Genomic DNA, 23,153 nt, shown 5'->3' on the forward strand with positions numbered 1-23,153 from the left:
TCATAGTGGAAGATACAGTTCAGATGTATGTATATGTGTGTACTTCACTCGTCTATAGGGGATCTTCACAAATTTTGTCCCTTTCATAGACCCTTGCTTCTTGAAGAATGTGTGTTTTTCCTCAGACATCTAACTATGTGTGTTTAATTCCTCCTTCTTTCCAAATCATAGGAAGAAATGGACACAAGACTCTTTGAGTGGCACGATGGACCACTGGTTCTGGCCATAAAGGAGGACAGCTTTTTCCTCTTAGATGAGATCTCATTGGCGGATGACTCTGTCCTGGAAAGACTGAACAGGTAATACAAGTGAGGGGCTTGTTGATGAATTTGTTGACCTGGTTTTGATCTCTTGTGTTTGTTAATTCTCCACGCTTAGTGCATAGAAAATGATGGGATGGGCAGGGGTCCCTGTCCTTTGGCTTAGGGATGAGACAGTTGTTTTCATTTGTTTCCTCAGTAATCAGTGTGGGATGATAGAGCTCAAGCCAAATGAGCTCAAGTTACAATAGTTTTTTAAAAGCAGAAGATTTTATGCTTACACTTTATAACTTAATTCTTTAAAGGAAGCTAGTATTAGAATCCTAAATTTGATAACTCTAAGACAGTTTCACATCCTCTATTAGTCCTGATACAGTGATAACCATTTTTTTGTCTTATTGGGGTATTGTATACCATAAGATGTACCTTCCTTATGTTATAACTATGGTTAGGTGTTTAGTGAACTGAGATTTTCAGTTACCACAGTTGAGTTTACACTGACGTCATGGAGTAGTACCTCTCATGAACAGTTAATTCTGGATTTTACCCATTCCAGGCAACCACTAATTAACTTTTTCTCCACGGTTTTGTCTTTTCTGAGTCTTTCATATAAATGTTTTATTCTCTTACTCTCTGTGATAATACCTGTTTGATATGATTGTGTTTGTACATGTGAACAGGAGTGTGTGTGGAAGAGGTCGACATTTGGGTGTCTTCCTCAGTGTTCTCCTCTTTATTTTTTAGAGTCTTTCAATGAACCTGGAGCTCATCAGTTTGACTAGACTCTTGCCAAAAAGTCCCATGAATCCAAACTCGGGTCCTCATGTTTGTGCGGCAAGCACTGTGTCAGCTGAGCTGTCTCCCTAGTCTGAAGTCTGAAAGTCACTTGATAGCCCAGACCAGCATCAGCCTGACACCAGTCCTCTAAGTGCTGGGAATGCCAGCATAAGCCTCCATGCCCACGCAGCTCTATATTCATATTTTCAAGTTCCTCCTTATCACAGTATAGAGTATCTGTGTTTCTTTAATTACTATAGCAGCATTGGAAATGTAGCATTTTGTTCATCATTTCACTAGTTTTTGGTAGTTTTGTTATTTCCACTTTGGGGTATTAGGAACGGTGTAACAGTGAACCCTTGCATTTAAGACACCTATTGTCATCATGATGGTGCATTAGTAGGTCAACGTAGAAAAAGAAATTGGTTTGTTTTATCAAAAGTATGTCCCTAGGCTAGTAAAAAAGGCTCTGTGTAAAGGTCCCTGTGAGCCAGGCAGTTGTGTGCACACTTTTAAATCCCAGCACTTGGGGGGGGGGCAGAGGCAGGTGGATCTCTGTGAGTTCAAGATCAGCCTGGTCTACAAGAGCTGGGCTACAAGAGCTAGTTCTAGGAGAGGCTCCAAAGCTACAGAGAAACCCTATCTCAAAAACAAAACAAACAAACAAACAAAAAACAAAACAAAAAGTTCCTCTGAACCCCTTTGGTGAAAGGAGGGAACCCATGCCCAGAATTGTCTTTGGACCTCCCCTTTGTGCTGTGGAACACAAAGGCCTACATACACCCAAAATAAGAAGCTTCCTCAAGTGTATGGAAGTGCATCCCTGCAATCCCACATTCAGGCAGAGGATGGAGAGTTCTAGACCAGCATAGGCCATATAATGAGCCTCCATCACCCAGACAATGTATGGTGGGGCGCCACTAAACCTGCACAGAGGACTTAGGTTTTGTTTTTTTAAAAGAATGTTGGCATCCACAGCATACAATACGTAAGCCTTTCCTAATTTTTTTTTTCCCAATTTTTCTTTTAGTGTCCTTGAAGTGGAAAAGTCTCTGGTATTGGCTGAGAAGGGCAGCCCAGGTGATAAGGGCAATGAAGTAGAGCTCTTGACTGCTGGGAAACATTTCCAGATCTTAGCAACCATGAACCCTGGGGGCGACTTTGGGAAAAAGGAGGTAAAATTGCTTCCTAGAGCAGAATTTTGGTTTAGTTTTTTCCTTCAGTTTACAGACACCCATAAGTGTGTGTTGTACTACATTTGTATAGTGGTTAACAATTCAGTGATAGATCATAAACTCATTAAAATATATGTATAATTATAATCATTATTGAACATTCTTATAGACATTTCTGTATTTGCCATTTCATGCTATATATCCAAGTTGTCATGAATTTCTCTCCTCACTGACTTGTTACTCTGAGTTGCTCTCATTCTGTCTGACCCTTGACTATTCTGGTTAATATCTTACTTTGAGAGATTCTTCCAGTCTCTGTGTTTGCGCTTGAGACAGAGTCTCTGCATAACCAAGCTCTTGAACTCATTGCCTCAGCCTCCCAGGAATGCATGTGCCACCATGTACAGATAGTACTTTGCTTTCTTAAATGTTAGAGTGGTCTTACAAGTGATGGTAAAGTGTCAAATAGATATCACAGCAATGTTAGTTAGTCATAGTGGTGCATGCCTGGATGCATGCATCTCAGCATTTGGGAGATTGAAGGTCTACAACACTCTTGAAGCCTACCGGGACACATAGTTTCATAGATAGAACCTATTTATACTTTTACAGGTTATGTGAATCACCAACATTGTAAGTAAAGTTTCTTCTCTTCAGAAGGTTGTACTTAAAATCAGTGAAACCAACAATCCTATGGTTTCAAAAAGCTCAGGGGACGTTTGGTGAGAAGTGCAAGCATTGAGTGCCTGGATGAAAAATGAATTGATTTTCAATGAAGTGTATGGCTCTTATTTGTTGGGTGCCTGAAATGTGAACATGTTGCTTTTTTAGTAGCATGAGAGAAAAAGAATGTTGCTGTGCTCTAAAGATCTGCTTTCAAGATAGTTTACATTCACTCCCACACACCGTGAACACACGAACACACAGACTGTGTACCACACACAAATGCTTGAAATGAAAACAGCAGTGTTTCCTAGCTAAGTACACTGAGAACACTCTTAGTAAGTACAGGGCGCCCTAGGAAGAACCCCAAGATCCTTCTGATTGTCACTGCCAGGGCTAGAACCAAATCACTGCTTTCCCTTAGGAAGTATATATCGTATCCTATTTGGTGAGCTCAGGTCCTTAGACTGTGGCTTGTCACCACATAAAGAATTATGTCAATGAATATGGGGAACATGAAAAATTAGGTAGTAGTAAAGGGTTTCTGAATATGTACAGCCAAAAAGCATCTAGTGATGCACAGTATTCCTGACAACTGTTGCCATCTTGTATCATGCCACTTTGCTGAAGTCTTTGCTCTGAACACATGACATACATGCTTTGTCCTGGGAGTGCCACTCACTCCCACACAGAATATGGGTGGCAGTGAACACTGCCTTATACACCTGGGCTCAGATTTCTGGCCATTGTGTATTGTGAGCTATCCTGTCATGCTCTTACTGTGTGTGCAAATTATGGTAATCTTATAGAACTGGCTTAATTTTGGAAAATAAAGAATTGTAATATTTTGCATTAAACCTCCCCACTCCACAATAACAGCAAAAGAATTGTTTATATTAACTAACCTGCCAGATATGCTTACACTTTATATAACACAAAGTGGCTATCTTTTACCTAAGGGAAAGCTACCTTTTGCTTTTGTGTCTCTGATAGATACTGTTAAGCTCTTAGTAGAGCAAGTACTAAAGACATTGTGAATTGTGAATGTGTGAATGTGGGAAACAACTTAGGGGAACTGCTCCTTGGTACAGACATTGTTCTTGATCCCTCTGTAATTACACCAGATAGACGGTCGTTACTGAAAATTTGATGGCAGATGAGCAACACTGCAAACTTCGGACATGAGCGGTTCTGAGTTTGAAAATGTAGATCGTAGTAGAAGCTGACTGCAAGAGCAAAATAAGTTTTTATTTGTGAAAGATTAGATGGTGGTGGAGTCACTGCTAACATTCTTTTCAAAGGACTAACTCTTTAGCTTCAGAAGTTTTTAGTTTTCATTAGCCATTGTGTTCCTTACAGCTGTCTCCTGCCTTAAGAAATCGATTTACAGAAATATGGTGCCCTCAGAGCACAAAGCGTGAAGACTTAATTCAAATAATAAATCACAATCTTCGTCCAGGATTGTCTCTGGGCAGACTAGGTCATAAAGGTGAGTGTGCATACAGTGCTGGTGATGGGTGAAAGGGCGTCTTTTATGGAACATTACTTGTGTATAGTCAGTGTGTTATAAAACTGAAAGAGACAAAAATAGGAACACAATACATCTGTGGGAAATACAGCATTTGCCTCTTCTGAAAGACTTCTAATTTTTTACGTAGTTTGTATATGTATGTATGCAAATTTTACATGTATGTAGACACATTGAGACAGACTCAAGTTAGAAACTGGCTTCCATTGTTCTGCCTTCCTCCTTGAGGCAGAGTCTTTCAGTCAACCAGACTACACCAATATGGTTATTCTTGTCAGCTTGCTCTCAGAATCTCCTTTATCTTAAACTGAGATTATAAAGAAGACACAGTGCCTACCCATGGGCATCAAGGATCTGAACATAGGTCCTTTTAGGTTTGGGTGGCAAGTGCCGTATCCCTAGCCCTTTTAATCATTACTTTTGTGACGAGTTTTTATTTAATTATTAATAAATGAATCTTTTATTCTATTCTGCTTTCAAATTTTCATCTTACTATAAAAACCTTCAAGCAAAAAGAAATCAGAATAATATTTAAAAACTCACATACAAGTGAACTGGAGTTGGCAAGTCTTAAAACATTAAACTTTTTCTTGTTGATGTTTCATGTTTGTTTGTTTTTTGTATTTTAAGACAGGGTTTGTCTGTGCAACATTCCTGGCTGTCTTGGATCTTGCTTTGTTTATCAGGCTGGCTTCAGACTCACTGACATCCATCCGTCTCTGCCTCCCAACACCTCCCCAGTGCTGGGGTTACAGTTGTGTGCCACCACCACATGGCTCCAAATATTTTTTTAAAGCTTATATTCGTTATTCATTTAATGTACCTTTTTATTATAGACACCAAATGGGCTAAATTAGGAATCTAGATTTGGTTCTGAGACTGCACATACAGTACCTTGTAGATAGATCCCTTTTCCACAGAAAAGCCACATGCCTCTTTGGGATTATTTTCTCTGGACATGCTTTTGAAGCAGTCCTGAAAGATGGTTCTGGAACTGGACAGTTGTGAGAATGGCCTCCATATCACCTGCTCTCGCCCTGCTGTCCTGCAGTCGCCCAGCATAGGCTTCCTTTTTAAAGATTAGACACGTGGAGCATGGCGAGCTAGAGACACTGCACCATCATGTTCAGTTTTCACCTGGCAGCGGATCAGTGACGCAGCGTAAAGTCTTTCTGTTTGTTTATTGTTTGGGTAGAGGGTCTTGACAAGGTTGCGTAGGCTAGCTCCACACTTATGATCCTTCTGCCTCAACCTTCCAAACACTAGAATAACAAGCATGTTCATCACACTTGGCTTGTTCCCTATCTCCAAGTGTTTGCTGTTCATTTCAGAAGTTTTTATACAACGTTCTTTACATTTCACCGATAATGCTTTGAATCTTTATGTACTACTTAAGGATGTTATTTCATTTTTAAAGTGTGTGTGTGTGTGTGTGTGTGTGTGTGTGTGTGTGTGTGTGTGTGTGTAATATGCCTGCATGCCAGAAGAGGGCATCAGTCCCACTAGATGGCGATGAGCCACCATGTCATTGCTGGGGATTGAATTTAGGACCTCTGAAAGAGAAGCCCATCTCTCCAGCCCTGGTTCTTTGCGTAGCTTTGGAACCTGTTCTGGAACTCACTCTGTAGACCAGGCTGACCTTGAACACACAGAGATTCACTTGCCTCCTGAGTTCTGGGATTAAAAGCATGCTCTACCACCGCCTGACTATTTTCAATTACTTTGTGATAATTTTTATGAGAATAGCCATTCACTTTGAATCATGAGACAAACTGGTGTGAAGCCTCACTCCATTTGTCAGCTAGATTAATTCCTAGATTAGAGAACCACACAGATAAATGAAAGAACTGAAGTAACACCACTGAGAAGCTGGCATTACTTGTTATGGTAGAAAGAATGCCGACAGGTCCACGTTCACAAAGTTTTTCATGTCAGCTAAGAAGCATAGATCTTACCTCCCCACTGTTCTGGGATGTTTCATAGAAAACGGTTACTTTTGCTTCATTCTAAGGGGCTGACATAGCCGAGGTGATGATGGATTTCCTTGACTGGCTGACCCACCAGGAGTTTGGACGGAAGTGTGTGGTCAGTATCAGAGATGTTCTGTCTTGGGTTAACTTCATGAACTCCATGGCGGAGGAAGCTGCTGTGAAAAGGCTAGAGACCATCTCTACTGTGATGTCTTTTGTCCACGCCGCATGCCTCGTGTATATAGACGGAATAGGTTCTGGTATGTTTTCTCTTGGGACAGCAGGCTTGTCCAGACAGAGTGGGGAAAGGAAGCAAAACCAGATCATCTATTTTTAGAATCACTTTAATTGGATATTTTCAACACTCAGAATAGCCCCTTTCCTTCCTCATATTCTTTGAAAAAGTTGGCACTTTTCAAAGGTAGACTAGGTCCTAAATTAATTGGTCAGCCAGTTAGAAAGCTCAGTGTATAAAGGTGTTTGTCACCAAGAGTAAATGACCTGGGTTTGATCCATCAGATCCACATTGTGGTAGAAAGAACTGACTCACAAGCTGTCCTGTGACCTCTATTCATATGCTTTGGTACATGGGTGCATTCCTCTGCACAGACACATACATATAATAAGTAAATTGAGGACTCAGATGACGAATAGAGCTGTATATTGTCCCCAGATCAGTTTTTGGTTGGGTGACATCAATTCCATCACTGAAAAAGCTGCTTTATTGATGGTGCATAAATTGGGGGGAATGTTGGGTTTGCATTCTTCCTTTCCCTCAGGGTTGCTTTACATTGGACCTTCTGTTTAGTCTGTAGCTCTGCTGAGGTTCTTTTCATCAGAAAAGGTCTGTGCTCTTGCTGATCACAGTGGGCTTGATGGAGCTGCTCCCTCATGTTCTGATACTCTCTTATAGGGGTAACTTCCTCTGGGTTCGGTACGGCCCTCCTGGCTCGAGAAGAATGTCTGAAATTCCTAATAAAGAAACTTTCCAAGGTAGTCCGACTGACAGAATGTCAAAAAGATGAACTGAAGATTTATGATAGACTCAAACTCAAAGAATTCACTGGTGTAGATGACCTTTGGGGCATTCACCCATTCTTTATTCCAAGAGGTAAGAGTGGTTTTAAGTTCCCTTCCTGGAGCTTGTAAAAATTTAGTTTTGTGTGTGTTACTCAGGATTATTTTTCCTGTGCTGAAGTTCTACACCCCACTAAAGCTAGCAAAGCACATGGCCTTGTCTTACAGTGCATCCTGACTATAATTCTATTCTGTTTTGAAAAATAGGTTTGTGAGTCCTTAAGAGCTGGTGGTTTTCCTCAGTCTTCCTCTCCTGACATCTGCCACATGGCCTGGCACTTGTGCAGAGGCGGAGAAAATGTCTGTTGATGGCTCGGGTAGATGAGCAGTAGCGAAAACAGCAGATCGCGCTCTCCTGCTTCTCCCTCCTTAAATTGCTTCTGCCAGATATTTATTAGTTTTTTTTTTTTTTCCATGTCTCCCCATTCACAATACAGACCAGGCACAGTGGCCTGGGCTGAGGTGTACATGGGGTGGCTTTATTATGCCTCCTCTTTCTATACAGCCAGTGCAAGAACACAGCCTGTGGTAAGCACAAGGAGGCCTGTTTATTAGTTTTGTGCTAGGATTGAGCCCAGCATCTCTGACGTGATTTCACACCTCCTACAACACTCTTAACATTTATTACTGTTGCTTTCATGTCGGGCTCATCTGTTATCTAGTTCTTTCTTCTAAGAAGAATAATTATTGAGCACACGAAATGTGCAGAGACACAGTGACAGTTATTGAAATACCTACTCAGAGTGATGGCCTGTACTAAGGATGTATAGTATTCGAAGTGTAGTTTATGAAAATGTCAGCAGCTAGATCTGTATTTGTGGTGTTTGTGATGTGTATGGTTGTACTAGGCACAGTTGAGAAAAGTAGTTTATGGGCTTCAAAATCCTGTAAGGCATTTATAGATCCAAAGCTGGGAGAAACCTGAAAGAGGGGATAAACAGTTTGTTCCACTAGTAGTCCCCAGTGGTAGCCTACCTGATGGGTAGATAACAGTGGGCAGAGAGGTGAATAGGGTTTGACTGCCCTTAGCTTGTGTCTCACTTTACTCTTCTTTACTTAAGGACCTGTCCTGAATGGGCACAGTATTGCTGACTATGCACTCAGTGCAGGCACCACAGCCATGAATGCACAAAGGCTCTTAAGAGCTGCTAAACTGAACAAACCCATTCTCCTGGAGGGTTCACCTGGTGTTGGCAAGACAAGTTTGGTGGCTGCATTAGCAAAGGCTTCAGGAAATACCCTGGTTCGAATCAACTTATCAGAGCAGACGGTAAGCATAGGCAACCTAAAATGCACGAGATAAAGAGAGGTAGGATTGTCTCCTTACTATAGATTCCTGATGAGAAATCATGACTCTCAGCACCACAGCCATGTCATGCGGTAATACATCTTCCAGAAGCCTCCAAACTAAGTCTTCTGCATTCTTCTCTTATTTAATGTTTTAATTCCAATTTTGTTTGGACAAAGGACTGCTCATTACTATATGTAATGTACCATTTAATTTTTTTTCCTTTCTCAAAAATCCTAGAGGTAAAGTGGCTTTTTGAAAATTATCTTATGAAAATATGGGGCAAAGATGAAAAATTAATCAGGATCTGGGAACATGGCCCCGGCATTGTTGCTGCTTTTGCTAGTAATGTTTGTGCTAAAGCTCACCAGTTGATCTCCAAGAGCTACTGACCCGAGCATCTGTTCAAAGAGAGTGGTACTTGGTGCGTTTTGATCAGAAGATTCTTGGGGCATGCTTGGACTCCTGGTAGATAGTGTCTGGAATAGTTGGAACACTACAGGAAAAAGAAAAGAGGAGGGTCAGGGAATATTGTGTGAGGTCCACCCAAGCATTCATCATTTCAGATTTAGGGTTTCAGGTTCCAGTAGATCTGTTTTTATAAATTTTGTTTTTTATTTGATAATGGTGTGACCTTTTGTTCAAGGACATAACTGATCTGTTTGGAGCGGATCTACCTGTTGAGGGTGGCAAAGGTGGAGAGTTTGCCTGGTGTGATGGACCCTTGCTGGCAGCTTTGAAAGCTGGCCATTGGGTTGTGTTGGATGAGGTGAGTATCAGGACCAAGATGGGACCACAGATGGGTAAAAAGCAATCAGAAAGTGCAGAACAAGGTATTTTAGTGGATGGGCTTATGACAAGGACAGACAAGACTAGTAAAAGAGTCCTTTCATGTCCTTGCTAGTCAGAAAGGTCTCGTGGCAGAGTGCACATGCAGAAGGATGACTCATGTTGTCCTCCTTGACTCACCGGCATTCTTTCACCAGGATCTTCTTCATACTGAGTTTTCACCAGAGAAGCCACGTCTCTCTTGATTGACATATGTCTGGCAGACTTGCTGTTTTCACCAGTACTTGTGAAAAGTATTCATTTCAGAAGTGCTTTGCACATTGTGTCAACCACTTCAGGTTTTGATAATACTCCAGGGTAGCTGGAGATATATATATATATACACACACACACACACACACACACACACACACACACAATGACATAAAAACAGAAAAACAGTAAATAATCAATGTCTCTCTCTCTCTCTCTCTCTCTATATATATATATATTTGGACTGCTCCTCCAAATGACCCAGGTTCAATTCCCAGCACCCACATGGTAGTTCACAACTGTCTGTAACTCCAATTCCAGGGGAATGGACACCCTCAAACAGACACACTTGGAGGCAAAACTCAAATGTTCACAAATAAAAAATAAATAAAAAAATTTAAAAGCCCAGCGCTCACAGACACACACACAATTACTCATCTAAATTGAAAACCTATTATAAGACGTGCTAAGTATTGAATCTTTTGGGCGTTCTTCAGTGTTAATTCGGAAGGTTGCTGGATAGGATGGCAGTTTCACTGGACACGGGCCTCTCCTCTGGTCCTAGATTTCAAGGGGAGGGTTCTATGAGAATCAGTCAGCTGATTTGCTGCCTGCTGCTTGGGGCAGATACCAAGGAGAGATAGGTACCCATGGTTCTAGAGTGGGGCAGGTCAGAATATTTATTAGCAAAAGAGAGAGCTTAGATTTAAGCTGAAGGCCACATGGCTATATTCAAGCTTGCATCCAGGGATTGAAGGACAGTCTGGGCTTGGATGCCCACTTAGAGCAGTTTTCTGTTTGGGAGTGTACAGACTTCGCCATGCTCATAAGACATGACGAGGTCCTAGTAGGAAGAATTCGGGTGGCTGCTTTTTATTGGTTTACATTCCTCCACTCTCTTTTTCAGTTTCTCTAAAGACCGTTTGTCTCCTATCTGTGAGCTCTGACGCAGAATCTGAAGGCCTATATTTAGTTCATTCATTATGTCCTCAATTGCAAAACAAAAAATTGGTTAAAATTAAAACCTCTGTACACAGACTCACTTAGTGTTGTTATAGCACAGTTTTGAAACCCATTTGAAGATGTTGTTCAGTCAGCATGTTATTACAGAGACCAGTGAAAGTTCATTATAATCCATATAATTAAATGTGTTCCAAGATTAAAAGTTTGTTTCAAGTTTAGTCTGTTTATTTCCTTTTCTTACTTAAGAACTTACAGTGGGTAGAATGGATGGTTTGGTGGTTGCAAGCACTTGTTGCTCTTTCAGAGAACTGCTCTCCAGATTCCAGCATTCACATTAGTGGTTCCCAACCACTAATAACTCCAGTTCCAAGGGTCTAAGAGCTTCTTCTGACTTCAGCATGCTCCCGGAACACATATGGTGTACATACATACATGCTAGTAAAGCGCTAATGCACATAAAGTAAAATAGATAAATCTAAGAAGCTTAAAGCCACATACAGGGTTTATAGTCATGCATATTTCTAAAATTATATAAATTTAAATTTATATATAATTTTTTACATCTAACCCAAATCACTTAAATATATGAGAAATAAAACGAGTTTCTCTCATTTCAGTCAAGAAAATCTATTTTACTTTACTACTCATAATTATTTCCTTGTCTTTTGTTTTAGTTATACTATGAAATAATGAAACAAATATTTGTGCTTTCTCTCTCAAATAGCTTAACTTGGCTTCTCAGTCTGTGCTTGAAGGACTCAATGCTTGTTTTGATCATCGAGGAGAAATCTATGTACCAGAGTTAGGCATGAGTTTTCAAGTTCAACATGAAAAGACCAGGATTTTTGGTTGTCAGAATCCCTTTAGACAAGGAGGTGGGAGGAAGGGCTTGCCTAAGTCTTTCCTTAACAGATTCACTCAGGTAAGATTCCCTGCTGCTTTAGAAACTAGTTGATACTAGCATGTCCACTGTGTCTGTAATCGAGGACTTGCTGAATGGCCCCCCTCCCTGCCTTACCTTGTTGTACTGCGACCTAGAGACTGATTGCTTACCAGCTAGAAGACAGTGAGGTTACTGCCCTTGCAGGGCTTTGTTAATACTCTCTGCCATAGAGACTGGTCATTAGTGATTTCAAGTGATGATCTTTTACAGGTTTGTAATGAAAGTAATGTATTTCAGGGTTAAAATTTGTTAACAAAGAACTGACCTGAGCTGGGCATGGTGTTACATGCCTTAATCCCAGCTCTCAGGGAGCAGAGGCAGGTGAATCTCTTTTGAGTTCAAGGCCAGCCTGGTCTACATAGTGAGTTCCAGGACTACACCGTGAGACCCTATCTCCAAAAAAAATTTTCACGAATAAAATACAGTATCCCTCCCTCCATCTATCATTAGCAAAATCAAAAATGTTACATCTTTATTCATTTTTGCAAAGGCATGTTTATATGCATGCTTTTTTAGTTGATATTGTTCAGAGTTTGATTAATTTAGAATTTGGAAGTACCTCTGGATGTTAGTTCTAATATCCTGTTCATTGATGATTAAGAAATTTCTGAGGATCACTTAATGTTTATTGTGCTGAAGAGTTAAGAGCACTGGTTGCTCTTGGAGAGGACCCTGGTTTGATTCACAGCATGAAAGAATTTTTATTATGAAAACTATCAAAACAGAAAAGTTGAGTAAATTTTATAGCAACCATGTTTATACTATCTGAGTCTGAAACTATTTAAGAGTACTGGTAGGAAATTGTTGACAACAAATGCAGTCTAAAAGTGAATTGCATGAGTCTCTTCTCTAATTTACTAGGTAAAAACTTAAAAGCCAAGCCTGTTGTCTATATTTTGAAACTATAGTTCTTCAATGTAAGGAATTTCTAAAGTTCAATTATTTCTCTTTAGTGTTAAGTAGAACTACCACAGAGCATGGTAATATAGTCATTTTCTAGACAAAAGCATTAATACTGTGTCGTGTTGTGTTTTTTAGGTCTTTGTGGATCCCCTTACGGTAGTTGACATGGAGTTCATTGCCAGTACTTTGTTCCCAGCCATTGACAAAAATATTGTTAAGAAAATGGTAGCTTTCAATAACCATGTAAGTACCAACTTGCATTATCTTTTCTTTTTGGAACCAGCATTCCCTCAGAACAAACCTCTATCAAATTACCAGTCGAATGGGAGAAAATGATAGCATTCTGCAAGTTTGTATTGGGGTGTGCGCTACCCTTCTGATGGCCACAGCCTCTGTACAGTGTGGGGCACAGCAGTGATGCTTGCAGAGTCATTTGGAAGTTTAGGTTAGGAGGATCCATTTGAATCAAGCCTATTAATTTCCATTTAAATCCCATGTGTATGTGTAATATAGTGTTACATAGTGCAGTGTCTGGTAGGATATGATTGTCAATAAGAATGTTTTATTTCTAGATTGATCATGAAGTGACTGTTGAGAAGAAATGGGGTCAAAAAGGAGGACCCTGGGAATTCAACCTCCGAGACCTTTTCCGCTGGTGTCAGTTGATGCTGGTTGACCAATCTCCTGGCTGCTATGATCCTAGCCAGCACGTGTTTCTAGTTTATGGTGAAAGAATGAGAACCAGGGAGGACAAAGAGAAAGTGAGTCGCATACTTCATTTATCTTTCTTCGTAAGAACTGATTCCTTCTAAAGATGACATTCTTCCTCTTTTGTGTTTATTATTAGTATTTTAGTTCTCCTGTCTATCTCTCACCGACTCCCTTAGGCTTTAAAAAGAAATCAGTATACCTGTAGTTGATTGGAACTTTGTGAAGGCAGTGTTTCAGGGAGTCCCTATTATTGATTAGATGAATAATTTAGGATAATGATAATTTATGAAGTGGAAATAATAACTATTCTCCAATGCAGTGCTCTGGCTAGTACATTTTTCCTCATAATCTTCAGGTTAGCACTAATTTTTTTTTCTGTTTGTTTGTTTATTCCCCCCTCACAACCCCCATGGCAGAGTTTCTTTATATAACTACCCTAGCTGTCCTGGAACTTACTCTTTAGACCAGGTCAGCCTCAAACTCAAAGAGATCCACCTGCCTCTGCCACTGGATTGCTGGGATTAAAAGGCCTGCGCCAACACTGCCCAGATGTGCTGGTGTTTTTAGGAAATGGTAGCATATCTTTTATCTCAAGATTTGCCGTACTGCCCATGGCTTCATTTTAATTTATACTATAATTCCACGACTAATTTGAAACCATGTAACTACTTTTTACCATGTAACTAAATTTTAATTGGTTGCATGTATGTTTAGATCACATACATGATTGCTACACACAGAGGTTAGAAGAGGGTATTTGATTCCCTGGAACTGAAGGTACAGACAATTTTCAGCTGCCATGTGGATGTTGGAAATCAAACTGGGGTCCTCTTGAAGAAGAGTCAGTGTTCTTAACCACTGAGCCATCTCTCTGGCCCCGTTACTCTGTTCTTGAGCTCAAGTTACTTTTATTAATACAGTTTGTGCTTTTTGTTTGATTTTTAACACTGGATCTTGATACATCCAAGGCTGAACTAGCACTGACTATATAGCCAGGTCTTGCCATGAACATGTGTTCTTCCTTCTTTAGCTGCCCCATGCTGGGATTATTGTAGCACGAATAATAAAAATCCAGAGACAGAAATTGGGGTTCAGCCCAAAAGCCAGAAAAGCAAAGCAGCCAAACCACTAAAGACTAAAAGAGACTAAGCCTCTCTCTCTCTTCCCATTTTATATTCCCTCTAGTGCTGGGATTAAAGGTGTGTAGGCCACCACTGACTGAATTTGTTTCTGCTTTGATCTCATGTTGTCCACAGTGGCCTTGGTCCATCTCACTGCCTCCCAAGTCCTGGGGTTAAAGGTGTCTGTCACCATTGCCTGACCTCTAGTGGCTTTAGCTTTGCCTCTGATCTTCTGGCAAGATTTATTTATTAAAATACAAGTGATATACCGCTGTAGACTATAGAGATGTGCTACAATACCCAGCCTTATCCCGTGATGCTTGCATGTGAAAACTCAAAGGGAAAGGAAAGCATTTGCTGGTATTGTCTTAAGTATGGTGGCTTGACGCTGTGCTTCTTCTCTGAGAGGATCCATTTAGCATCTGGTAAGAATTTACAATGATTTATGTTCTCGTTGCATTATCTTTCTTTAGGTCATCACTGTGTTTAAGGATGTGTTTGCTTCCGATTCCAAGCCATACATGGGGACTAGACTGTTTCACATCACTCCATATGATGTTCAGGTAAAGAGATGGGATAGCCCTTTGACAGTTTTCCATAGCTGCTTCTAGCTCACTACATACCACTGCCATGTTTCCTCCAGATCGGCTACTCAGTCCTTTCTCGCAGCAGCTATGTTCCTCATTCGTCCCACCGGCCCCTGTCGCTCCTACACCAGTCATTACAGTCTCTGGAACCCATCATGAAATGTGTGCAGATGAGCTGGATGGTCATCCTTGTGGGACCAGCCTCTGTGGGCAAGACCAGCCTGGTCCAGCTTCTAGCACACCTTACTGGCCACACCTTAAAGATCATGGCAATGAATAGTGCAATGGATACTACTGAGCTTCTGGGCGGATTTGAGCAGGTACCTGGTATACTTTTATATTAATGTCAGGCGTAGCACAACAAACTTGTGGCCTGTTACAGGGATTTTTCTATACATATAACAGTATCCTTTTGCTTTGGCCAATGGCTTTTCATGTGCTCTGGAAATTGCAGGTTGATATTATCCGACCTTGGAGGCTGCTACTTGAGAAGGTAGAGCGCTCTCTCAGGGTACTGCTAAGGGACAGTCTTCTTACCAGTGCTGATGACACAGAAGTAGTATTGCGAGCCTGGAGCCATTTCCTTCTGACATACAAACCCAAATGTCTTGGTGAAGATGGTAAAGGTGTAACCATAGAGATTGTCAACAAACTGGAAGCAGTATTGCTGCTTATGCAGCGACTCAATAACAAAATCAACTCCTACTCCAAAGCAGGTATGATGTACTTATCATACACTTGGCATCTTGTGTCTATTTATAGGAATGTTTGTAAATGTTATGTCATATTTTTAATTCCATGTAATGATTACTACTCATGACTTGAATGTTCACTTTGAAAGTAAAATGCTGAAAGAAAGGATTTCAAATTGACGGTACTGAAAAAGGCAATAGGAAAATAGCTAGTTACTAAGCTCATTTTATGTTCTTCATTTTATGCTTATTCCACTGCAGGTCAGTCCATAACTTCCATTACTGGGAAGTATTACTTCCTAGTCCTTCTCACAAAATGAGCATTTTCATTTTCTCTCTGTCTAAATTTTACTGGATGTTAGACATTGATTTTAAACTGTGAAGCACTACATTATATTTTATTTTTTCAAGCTTGTTGCTCTTTTTCTGGTAGGTAATAAGTTGGCTATGAATTATTTTAATCTTTCTAAGCTAGCTTTACACTTTTCAGGGCTGGGGAGGAATATCATTTCCTCTTGTGACATTACCCTGAAGTATCTCACTTGCTGAATGTTCTGTGTTTGCTGAGCTTGCTCCTTGGGCTAGTGAGAACTAGAGAGACCCAATTTTATTCCAGCCCAGTCTTTGTACAGGTCACTTTTATAAAGATGTGCAGGTCTTTTACCCGAAGGCACAAGGTCCTCCTCCAGGGACTTTGGATCCTTTTCTGAAGAGCTCCTCCTTTATGCTGCTGCCCTTTCAAGTTGCTCCACTGGGCCTCAATTTAGTGAGACCCTGGCATCTTTGGTTTCCTTCACCTTATTTGTAGCTTCATACAAAAGCAATTACAGAGTTTCATCTTTGTTTTACCTTCTTGCTCTCAGGTACACAGTGTTGTGTTCCCTCTTACTCTGTCATGTTACCACCCCCTCCTCCCAGTTTTCAAGTTAAAAATGGGAACTTAAGTCTATTCTCATGGCTCAAAGCAAGAATCCAATGTAACATATCTAACAAAAATGACCATTTGAAAAATTCTAGACAAGTACTGTTAGTATTAGACTATAAAGTATTTGTGAGCTATATCTATAGATGGATGGATAGATGGATAATCTCATCACTGTTAAAAAACTTAGTACCATTAATTATACTTTTGTCAACTTACAGCTCTATAATGTAGAATTATAATGTAGTGGATGGGAGACCTTCCTTCAGACATATTTTAAATTGAAACACACTAAAATTATTCACCAAAGTCAGCCCTGAGTATGTAGCTATTAATTTGGAAAGGTACTGAAAGTTTTTGTCTATCCTAAACATAATTTTATTATCTCTGTTTAAACAAGTGTTGGGTAGGAGGCTGTAACTTTATTATGATTACTGTATTTTATTATGATTACTGTAATGTTACAGACTTCACCAAACTTGTCGAGGAGTTCCGAAGTTTCGGGGTGAAGCTTCTGCAGTCAGCCAGTGGCCGGAGTCATGGCGGCTTTGAATGGGTTGACAGCATGTTAGTTCAGGCCCTGAAGTCTGGAGATTGGCTTTTGATGGACAATGTTAACTTCTGCAAGTAAGAACCCAGTCGTGTCCAGTTATGACCACCCGTGAGTGGTTGTAGCTGAAACTTGGCTGTGTTTGCTAACTGTAAACACACACGGAGCTCCCTGCATTAGGTCGAGAAAGCTATTGCTTTCTCCCCTACCAGTGCATCTTCCGCCATTCTTAGACTGCCATGTGGTGAACATACTAGATGACTGAGTAGAGGCTAACGAAATTGGTTTGCTTTTCTAAAGAGCATTAGACTGTTAACATTAGAGATTACTTGTTAGGGTCATTTTAAATACTGATTGTCTGAAATAGAGGATCTGATATAGACAAACATTAGTAAGTATTACTAATGACCACAATTCGTATTACGTTTTATCCTAGAATGAGAAAAAGGGCAAGGAAGAAATTTCTATAATAGGAGTTATTTTTAAGTAGTGCTTTCTCTGAGAAGCTTTATTTGGATATTTTCAATCGAAATCCAGTTCCCTTCAAGTGTATTTGATAATTTTAAGGGGGGCAGGAGAGAGAGCTATCCAGTACTTTTTCCATGTTTTATTTATTCAATGAATGGTTCTTTTATGTAACTATGGGACTTAAGGAATGGGAATGAGAAAAGGGAGTTGGGGGGAGGGGGAGGGAAAAGGGAGGATGGGAGGAGGTAGAAATGTTAAATAAATTTAATAAAATAAAAAAATAAAACAAAGGCAATGAAAAAAAAGAAAAGGGAATTGGCCCTTGTGTTGGAGCCTGCTCCTATAAGATCAACTGAAGGTATCTGGGGGCGGGAGTGAGGTTTAAGGAACTGTTAGATTGAAAGAGATAAAGACAACAAACACAGGGTAGTTTGGGAGACTGCCAGCTTACTCTGTGCAGCCACAAGCGTGTTCCCGAACCTGCTTATATACAAAAGCATAGACAGTTAGTATCTAATTATTCCTGTTCTTGAGTAAGCGGTTTCAAGATCTATTTCCATGTTCCTAAGGTTTGTCAGCAGCAGTATTCTTTCTACTAGATAGTGTATTCTTTTCTCAAGGGCAAAATGTTCTTTGCTGAGGCTTAATCAGAGCCTTCTTCCAGCCCTCAAGGATACTGGAGCAAGCAGAGCAGGCAGGCTTGTTGACTTTTAAGTCAGAATTGACTCCAGGTGGAAACTGAGTCTCGTCTGTGTTCACAGCACCCTTGGAGGAGATGACAGTGCTATATGGAATGATCTACGGAAGGGAGGTGTGGGTTCAAGAGCAAGTGCAAACTTGTGCAGGAGTAATGGAGTCAAGGCCATGGGTCAGCCTAAATATCATTTGAATTCTCATTATGCAGTCCCTCAGTGCTGGATCGTCTGAATGCTTTGCTCGAGCCTGGTGGTGTCCTTACCATTAACGAGAGAGGATTGGTAGATGGAGCCACTTCCACAGTAACACCACATCCCAGTTTCAGGTACTTCTGTCTCTCAACTTTCTAATAAAAAATTTGGTTGCTTCAGTAACAAAGGCAGATATATCTAATAGAAACTCTTTGTAAACTGTGCACCATGTTCTGAGAAGGCAACCTGATCATTCAGTTAAAACATAATAAGGCCCTCTTGTTTGCCACATACTTGTTAGGCTTTGAGGACAGCAGAATACAGAAGGGTCCTTCTCTGGGGTAAAATGTAGAAAGTCAGTCATAATCCTTTGCTGATAGCCCAGGGAAAAGAAAACGTGTCCTGTATTGCAGGATTACATGGGTGGGACTTGTGAAACAAGGGTGGCATCCATGGTTTGGCTGGATTGACTAGACAAATGGGAAGCTGATTATTAAGAAGGGCATACTAACAGATGAGCAAGGTAGGTCTGGGACAGCCAGCCAGAAATCAGTTCTTTCTGTTTCTAACTAAGGGATGAAACAGAACTAAATATGAGGATGTGGAGCGACATTGATGAAGAAAAATGGACTGTTAACAAGAGTTGTGCCGGCTAGGTTTATGTCAGCTATAAACATTGGAGTCATTTTAGAGAAGGCAGCCTTAATTGAGAAAGCTGCTCCTACTAGTTTGTCTGTGGGCAAGTTTGTAGTGCATTTTCTTGACTGATTGGTGCAGGAGGGCCCAGCTTACTGGGCGTTGCTACTCCTGGTCAGGTGGTCCTGGATATTTTAAGAAAGCAGGCTGATCAAGCCAATAAGCTGCAGTCCTCTGTGGCCTCTGCCTCAGTTCCTCCCTGCTGCCTCTTAGATGGTAGACTGTGACTGTGATGTGGAGCTGTAAGCTGACGTGAACTCAAGGTGCTCAACACAGAAGTAGAAGCCTCACTGAGGCCCGAGTTCACTGTTCCTTTGCTGCTCTCTGTGAATGGATAGAACAGCCGGTTAGGATGGCTGGAGTGGGGAGACTCCGAGTTCTCAGCACGGGTCCTTAAAAAGCCAGTATATGCGGGTGGAGAAAGGGCTCAGTGGTTGCAGCTCTTGCAGAGGTCTGGAGTTTGGTTACCAACACCCACGTTCAGCACCTAAATAACTATGAGAACTCTAGCTTTAGGGGACCTGACACCCTCTTTAGGATTCTTCAAGCATCCACACATATATATGTACCCATGTAGAGATAAACAAAAGTAGGCATAAGGAAATTGATATAGTGGTGTTGATGTGTGTTAAAAAGAGAGGTGTGGGTAATAGTATCATAACACCCGTGAGATGGTGTTATCTTCTTCAATGGATTTCCTGTAGGTGAGACACATTTGGTGCTAGAGGCCCTTTTCCTCTCCTTCTCAATTTCCTTTTTATTATTTCTTATTTATTAGGCTTTTTCTCTCCATGGATCCTGTTCATGGAGAAATTTCCCGAGCTATGAGGAATCGTGGACTTGAAATCTACATTTCAGGAGAAGGAGATGGAAGCAGCCCAGATAACCTGGATTTGAAAGTTTTGCTTCACAGCCTTGGCTTGGTGGGGGATAGTCTGTGTAACATCCTCTTGGCTCTGCACACAGAGGTCCAGAGCATTGTTAGAGGTGAGCTTCTTGACTTCTGAGCCTTTGCAGTTGTAAAGCTGCAGCAATTCTCGTGGTCTATTGGGCCTGTAGTCTAGGGTTTCTCACATTTGCTGTGCATTGAAATAAAAGTGATCAAGAAAGTATGTGTAAAATGTAATCTCCAAATACCTCAAGAAGTGGAGTTCTCCTCTGGGTGAAGTGTAGCTGTCAATCTTTTAAACTCAGTAGGGAGCTACAGAGATGGCTCTGTGGTTACAAGCACTAGTTTTTCAAAAAGTCTTCATTTATTTAGTTCCTAGCACCCTGTCAGTGAACTCAAGGGCATCTGACATTCTTCTTGCCTCCTTGAACACCCACATTTGATGCACAGATTGATGCACAGATTGATGCGTACACACATAATTAGAGCAATAATGGGTACATGCCCCTCCAATAGGGACCATGTCCTGAGTAATTCTGCTTTATGATTCAAGAGCTTTACCTTCATGTCTCCTGGGTCATCATTGTCCCTTATGAAGGGGAAGTAACATAGAAACTTTGAGTTGAAGCAGCTCTAATTTTTGTCATTTTTTTCATATGATAAAAGAATGAATAGCAATAGGTGAAGTAGTTTTTACTGAGTAATTGCTTTGTGCTGGGTACAGTTCAGTCTGTTTGTTCTGCATGCTTGCTTTCCTGTCACAGATGAGGCCCAGTGGCTGAAAATGTCAGAATTACCTATACTGACAGTTGGGATTTCACAGAAGGCCTGTTGCCCTTTGTGTGGTGTGTGTCAGCTTGAGATTAAAGATACAGTGACAGCTGTCAGAGTTCTCAGATACACTGCTGGCGGTCAGAGATGAGAGGGAAGACAGATGAGGGGAGAGATAGGAATGTTATTACACATCTGTTGAGCTCTCGGGAGACCCCAGATATAAAGCAAAATACGTGGCTAGGAGTCAGTGTACAGAAGAGTCAGGACATATTTATCAGCTTTTATCAAAGATTTAGAACACTGTTGGTCACATGTGGCAATGTTTTCTAGGTTCTCCAGCATCATCACTTTCTACTCTCAGTCAGGCTGCCACACTCATTGTTCAGTACCTGCAGCGAGGTCTGAGTTTAGACAAAGCCTTTTTTGAAGCATGCTGGGATGTGTATGTCTGCTCTCAGCATTCAGCGGCCAACCGGAAGGTACTGTGAATGTATTATACCACCTTCTAAGTTGTAACACTTAAGTGGAGGGATTTACTTTGTGGAATGGCAACTTTTAGCAGAGTTGACTGCTCTCTTATTCCAGAGATCTGTTATCTGGGTTCTTTTCTAGAAATTTGTTTTAATTTAAATACTCCTTTCCCTAAACATTAGTAAAAATTTAGCTAATGTTACTCATTAAAGAATGTGTCTAAGAATTATTTATTGGTGGCTTTGTGAGCCTTGGCGTCTCCACGCATTTGTCTGCTGGTGATTTTGATAATGTCACTGTGCCAGTGCTCTTGACTTGTGTTTCACATTCTGCAGCTCGTGCAGGCTTTGTTGGGGAGTCATTCTTCATCCCTGCAAGCTCGGGAAACCTGGGGACACTCCATTCTTGCCACAGGGCTGTGGCCAGATTCTGTGCCTTCAGCTCTCTTTGCAACCGAAGATTCTCGCCTATCTGTTGTCCGAAGTGATGGGCAGATCCTGGCATACTGCCTCAACAGGATGAGCCTGAAAACTAGCAGCTGGACAAGGTCAGCAGAGTCTTTAGTGTGTTCTCTTGGACAGCTTTTGCTTTTGCGGAGGTCAGCCAGCCCAGCATTTGTGACCCCTTATTATCCCATTTCTGCTGTTTAATATGGCTCTTATTATCAGTCCCATGTATTTAGTAGTCTTATACTGAAGAAGTAGATACTTGGTAGACTGGTGGGCCAGCTATTCTGTTTATGGCTGTTATATGCTCCTAGAGAGCAACCAATCAGAATGTATATACACATACTAGAGATGGAATCCAGGCAGGGCCTTTGTCATGCTGAGCATATTTCTGCCACTCAACTACACCCCATCCCTAACTGTGTGTTTCACTGGTTGATTTGGTTTTTGTTTGTTTTTTTTGTGTTTGCCTCTTCATCTCTTTGATATGGTTATTTGCAAAACCATTATCTTTGAGTTTTTTGAAATGCCATGTGAAAGACTGTTCTAATTCCAGCTTTTCTCATTCTGTGAGTTGCAGAAGTCAGCCTCTTACTTTGCAAGACTTAGAGAACATTATGCAGAGTTGTAATCCTGAGAACCTGACATTCAATGCGGTGGATGTAGATACTTACTGGGTCGATGAACCGGAGGTTTTAGCCATGGCTGTTAAATTGCTCATAGAAAGAGCAACCGATCAGGATTGGATGCTCAGAGTTAAATGGCTTTGTCATCTAGCCAAGAACATACCACAGGGGCTTGGTGAGTAGCAGAGCTTGAATTGTCCAGTGGAGGGGGTTTACATATGCTTCCCTTGTTCGAAACCTCGGCGGCATGTTGGTCTGTGACCATACTGTTGAAGATAGAGCCGGGAAACGACTAACAGCTGTGTAGTTGTAAAATAGCTGTTAGACTAGAGACATGTCTGCCCCTTATGTGTCAAGAGAAATGCCTTTGTCCTCCTTTTCAGTTCATAGAGAAAATATACTGCCTCGTGTTCCCCCCTTTTCTTTTTTCTTTTTCTTTTTTTTTTTTTTTTTGTGGAGGGGGGCCTTCAAGACAGGATTTCTTTGTGTAGACTTGGCTGTCCTGGAACTAGATACCAGGCTGCCCTCGACCTCACAGAGATCTGCCTCTCTGCCTCCCAAGTTCTGGGATTAAAGGCCCATGCTACCACACCCAGCTGTATCATGTTACTTTTAGCATATTTTTTTTTTCTCTGTGCAAACATTATCTTTGGGAACAGTGTTGGTTTTATTCATTTATTTCCCCTTAAGATGCCCCAAATACTAATCCTGATTTTTGTTTGTTT

At 41.0% G+C, this 23,153-nt stretch overlaps 1 protein-coding gene and 1 non-coding gene across 4 annotated transcripts in view; one reads left to right on the plus strand and one right to left on the minus strand.

The window, feature by feature from the left end:
- Mdn1 (midasin AAA ATPase 1) overlaps window positions 1-23,153 on the plus strand; it is a 127,061-nt gene that overhangs the window by 47,263 nt on the left and 56,645 nt on the right. For all 3 annotated transcript variants that reach the window (XM_038347377.1, XM_038347378.2, XM_038347379.2), the window contains exons 31-49: window positions 172-299; window positions 2,068-2,212; window positions 4,235-4,364; window positions 6,415-6,633; window positions 7,287-7,484; window positions 8,512-8,720; window positions 9,385-9,507; window positions 11,467-11,664; window positions 12,724-12,831; window positions 13,161-13,349; window positions 14,894-14,983; window positions 15,064-15,327; window positions 15,462-15,723; window positions 17,089-17,248; window positions 18,544-18,660; window positions 20,001-20,209; window positions 21,216-21,364; window positions 21,692-21,903; window positions 22,383-22,603. In XM_038347377.1, the coding sequence (XP_038203305.1) occupies window positions 172-299; window positions 2,068-2,212; window positions 4,235-4,364; window positions 6,415-6,633; window positions 7,287-7,484; window positions 8,512-8,720; window positions 9,385-9,507; window positions 11,467-11,664; window positions 12,724-12,831; window positions 13,161-13,349; window positions 14,894-14,983; window positions 15,064-15,327; window positions 15,462-15,723; window positions 17,089-17,248; window positions 18,544-18,660; window positions 20,001-20,209; window positions 21,216-21,364; window positions 21,692-21,903; window positions 22,383-22,603 (3,331 nt within the window). The remainder of the gene's footprint in view (window positions 1-171; window positions 300-2,067; window positions 2,213-4,234; window positions 4,365-6,414; window positions 6,634-7,286; window positions 7,485-8,511; window positions 8,721-9,384; window positions 9,508-11,466; window positions 11,665-12,723; window positions 12,832-13,160; window positions 13,350-14,893; window positions 14,984-15,063; window positions 15,328-15,461; window positions 15,724-17,088; window positions 17,249-18,543; window positions 18,661-20,000; window positions 20,210-21,215; window positions 21,365-21,691; window positions 21,904-22,382; window positions 22,604-23,153) is intronic.
- Window positions 7,863-7,995, minus strand: LOC119826935. Its single transcript, XR_005287501.1, has one exon. It is a non-coding gene; the product is annotated as a small nucleolar RNA SNORA51 (small nucleolar RNA).

The sequence above is a fragment of the Arvicola amphibius genome, chromosome 11 (genome assembly GCF_903992535.2).
Source record: "Arvicola amphibius chromosome 11, mArvAmp1.2, whole genome shotgun sequence".
Lineage (NCBI taxonomy): Eukaryota > Metazoa > Chordata > Mammalia > Rodentia > Cricetidae > Arvicola > Arvicola amphibius.